Raw genomic sequence first — 2,723 nt, 5'->3', positions numbered from 1 at the left:
CACACAAGGGGAGGCAGTGTTGTGAATTGGGTACCCAGCCCCTGCGTTCCCGTCAGGCAATAACGGCTGTGAGCACTGGCTGTGTTGGTGAGGGAGGGTGAGGAGCTGCTAGTTGTGCCCCCACCAGCAGCACCAGACCCCTTCATGTCTGTCGGGTCACTGAGAGCCGCATCCCTGCCTCGGGGAGCGTGGAGGTCACTCAGTGGCAATGCCTGAACCCTCAGTGGATTTCTGTAACCTCCCCCCTGCAGAGGGCTTTCCTGATGGCACCCTTGACCCCGCTGTTTCTCAAGCTGTAGATGATGGGGTTGAGCATGGAGGTCACAGCAGCGTACAGCAGGGCAAGGACCTTGTCCATCTCCTAAAAGCCGCTGGAGTGAGGCACCAGATATGCCACAGCCCCAGTGCCGAAGAACAGGGACACCATGGTCAGGTGGGAGGTGCAGGTAGCAAAGGCCTTTTGCATCCCTGGTCCCTTCTGGAGGACAGCCCCGATGATATGAACATACGACACAAAAGTGAGGAGGAAGGAGCTCATCGCAATAGTCCCAGCCAGAGCATAAAAGGCAGCCTTGTTGAGGGGGCATTGGGGCTGCAGGATGCCTGCAGCAAGAAGGGCATCTCACATCCAACATCGATGATGTTGGAGCCACAGAAGGGCAAACAGGCTGTGAGGAAGGCCTGGATCAGAGATGAGAAGGAGCCACTCAGCCACGAAACAGCCACCAAGCAGTGGCACGTCCTCCTGCTCATGAGTACAGGGTAGCGGAGGGCGTGGCAGATGGACAGGTATTGATCATAGGCCATGGCAGCCAGGAGCACACACTCAGAGCCCCCGAAGCAAAGGAAGAAGTAGATCTGTGTGATGCAGCCCACAAAGGAGATGGTCTTCTGTGGTGAGAAGGAGTCTCCAAGGATCTTAGGGAGGGTAACAGAGGAGTAGCAGATGTCCAGGAAGGAGAGGTGGCCCAGGAAGAAATACATGGGGGATTGCAGGTGGGCTTCCAACCAGACAAGGGTCACAATGAGCAGGTTCCCCAGCACTGTCACCAGGTAAATGAGCGAGAACAGGCAGAGGGTCACCTGTGCTCTGTAGGCATTGGAGAATCCCAACAGAAGGAATGTGGTGGGGCTGCTGAGATTTCCCTGCTGCAGGGACTTGGGGCTCATCTACAGGGAGAGCAGGAGGTAAGGACAGGCAGAAGGATGGTGAGTGCTCTCCCCTATCATGGGGCAGCCCTGGGCTCTGCTCTGTGGTGGGCTGAAGATGTGCCTCTGCCCCGCACTCCTCACACCTTGCCCAGGGCTCGGGGGGATACACTGGTGGGGGCTGGTGTTAGCCCATGAGGGTTCAATCGTCAAGGCAACCCCAACCCTATGTCACCTGAAGAACACCAGAATGAGCTGGGACGTTACCACTGTGCTTGAGAAGGATCCCAGGGACTGTCAAATGAGAGCAGCTCCTTTCACCCCTCCAGATTCCCTGAGCTGCAACGGGAGACTGGTCTAAAGATCCTACAAAATGTGACAGGTTGGACCTGCCTGAACAGTTGCTGTCCTTCATGGGAGCACACTGTGTCTACACCACTAGAGAAGGTACAGCAAGATCTCCTGCTTTCCCTTATCTATGACAGGCTGTGAGAGCAGAGCTCAAAAAACAGAGACATCTTTAAACATTACAGACAAAGTCTGTTTGCAAATACTGCACTGGAGATGTGTGACTCTGCTGGAACACTGGATCCAGCTCTGGGACAGCAACACAAGAAGAACATGGAGCTGTTGGAGCGAGCCCAAAGGAGGCCACAGAGATGCTGTGAGGGCTGGAACAGCTCTGCTCTGGAGCCAGGCTGAGAGAGCTGGGCTGGATCAGTCTGGACAAGAGAAGGCTCCTGAAGGAGACACCTTAGAGCAGCTCCCAGTGCCTAAAGGGGCTCCAGGAAACCTGGAGAGGGGCTTTGGACAAGGGCCTGTAGAGAAAGGACAAGGCGAATGGGTTTAACCTGCCAGAGGGGAGATTGAGATGAGCTCTTAGGCAGAAGTTCTTCCCTGGGAGGGTACCCCACCCCTGGCAGTGTTCGAGGCCAGGTTGGACACAGGGGCTTGGAGCAACCTGCTCTAGTGGAAGGTGTCCCTGCCCGTGGCAGGCGGTTGGAACTGGAGTCCCTTTAACCCAGACCATTCAATGACTAAAATGATTCTAATCCTCATGTTCACACCTAGAAAACAATGCAAGGGAGGGACCTCTGAGAGTCATAGGAGGACCAGAAAGGCATCTGAAGGTGACTGTGAGGTTCAAACAGAATGAGGGCGGCAAGGAAAAGCAGAGACATTGGCCTGCAGGAAGAAGGCAAAAATCTGAATCTAATGAGAAATTAGAGCCTGGGGATAAATGAAGATGAGATACAGAATATCCTGAATTTGAACCTAAAGCTACTGGATCCACAGAAAGAGCACTGAGGAGGAGATCAGATTTGCACAAGCTGCAAGAAGCTGTTGGAGCTGTTGGCAGGTCCTTCCAGAGGGAAGTGTGTGAGCATCTTTGGTGGGAGCGAAGAGGAGGTGGGTGCCAGGCTGAGGAGACTTGAGCACCCTCAAGTAACATTGCCAGCTCCCTCCAAGAGCAACAACGACAACCCCACCATGCTGGGGATGTGCTCCATGGCACAGAGATGCTGGGGTGAGCTGTGGCTTTGTCCTGGTGCCCAGCAGCTGGGATGGGGCGT

At 54.8% G+C, this 2,723-nt stretch overlaps 1 protein-coding gene across 1 annotated transcript; it reads right to left on the bottom strand.

Annotated features, from left to right (window-relative positions):
* Positions 1-220: 220 nt before the first annotated feature.
* Positions 221-1,230, bottom strand: LOC104410422 (olfactory receptor-like protein DTMT). The gene is given in 2 exon segments (XM_010020572.1): positions 221-582; positions 585-1,230. Coding segments are annotated over 2 exon segments (1,008 nt in total).
* Positions 1,231-2,723: the final 1,493 nt, after the last annotated feature.

The sequence above is a fragment of the Nestor notabilis genome, unplaced genomic scaffold, assembly GCF_000696875.1.
Source record: "Nestor notabilis isolate BGI_N333 unplaced genomic scaffold, ASM69687v1 scaffold19178, whole genome shotgun sequence".
Taxonomy (NCBI): domain Eukaryota; kingdom Metazoa; phylum Chordata; class Aves; order Psittaciformes; family Psittacidae; genus Nestor; species Nestor notabilis.
The sequence above is the reverse complement of the archived record's forward strand: the minus strand, read 5'-3'. Positions and strand labels throughout refer to the sequence as shown.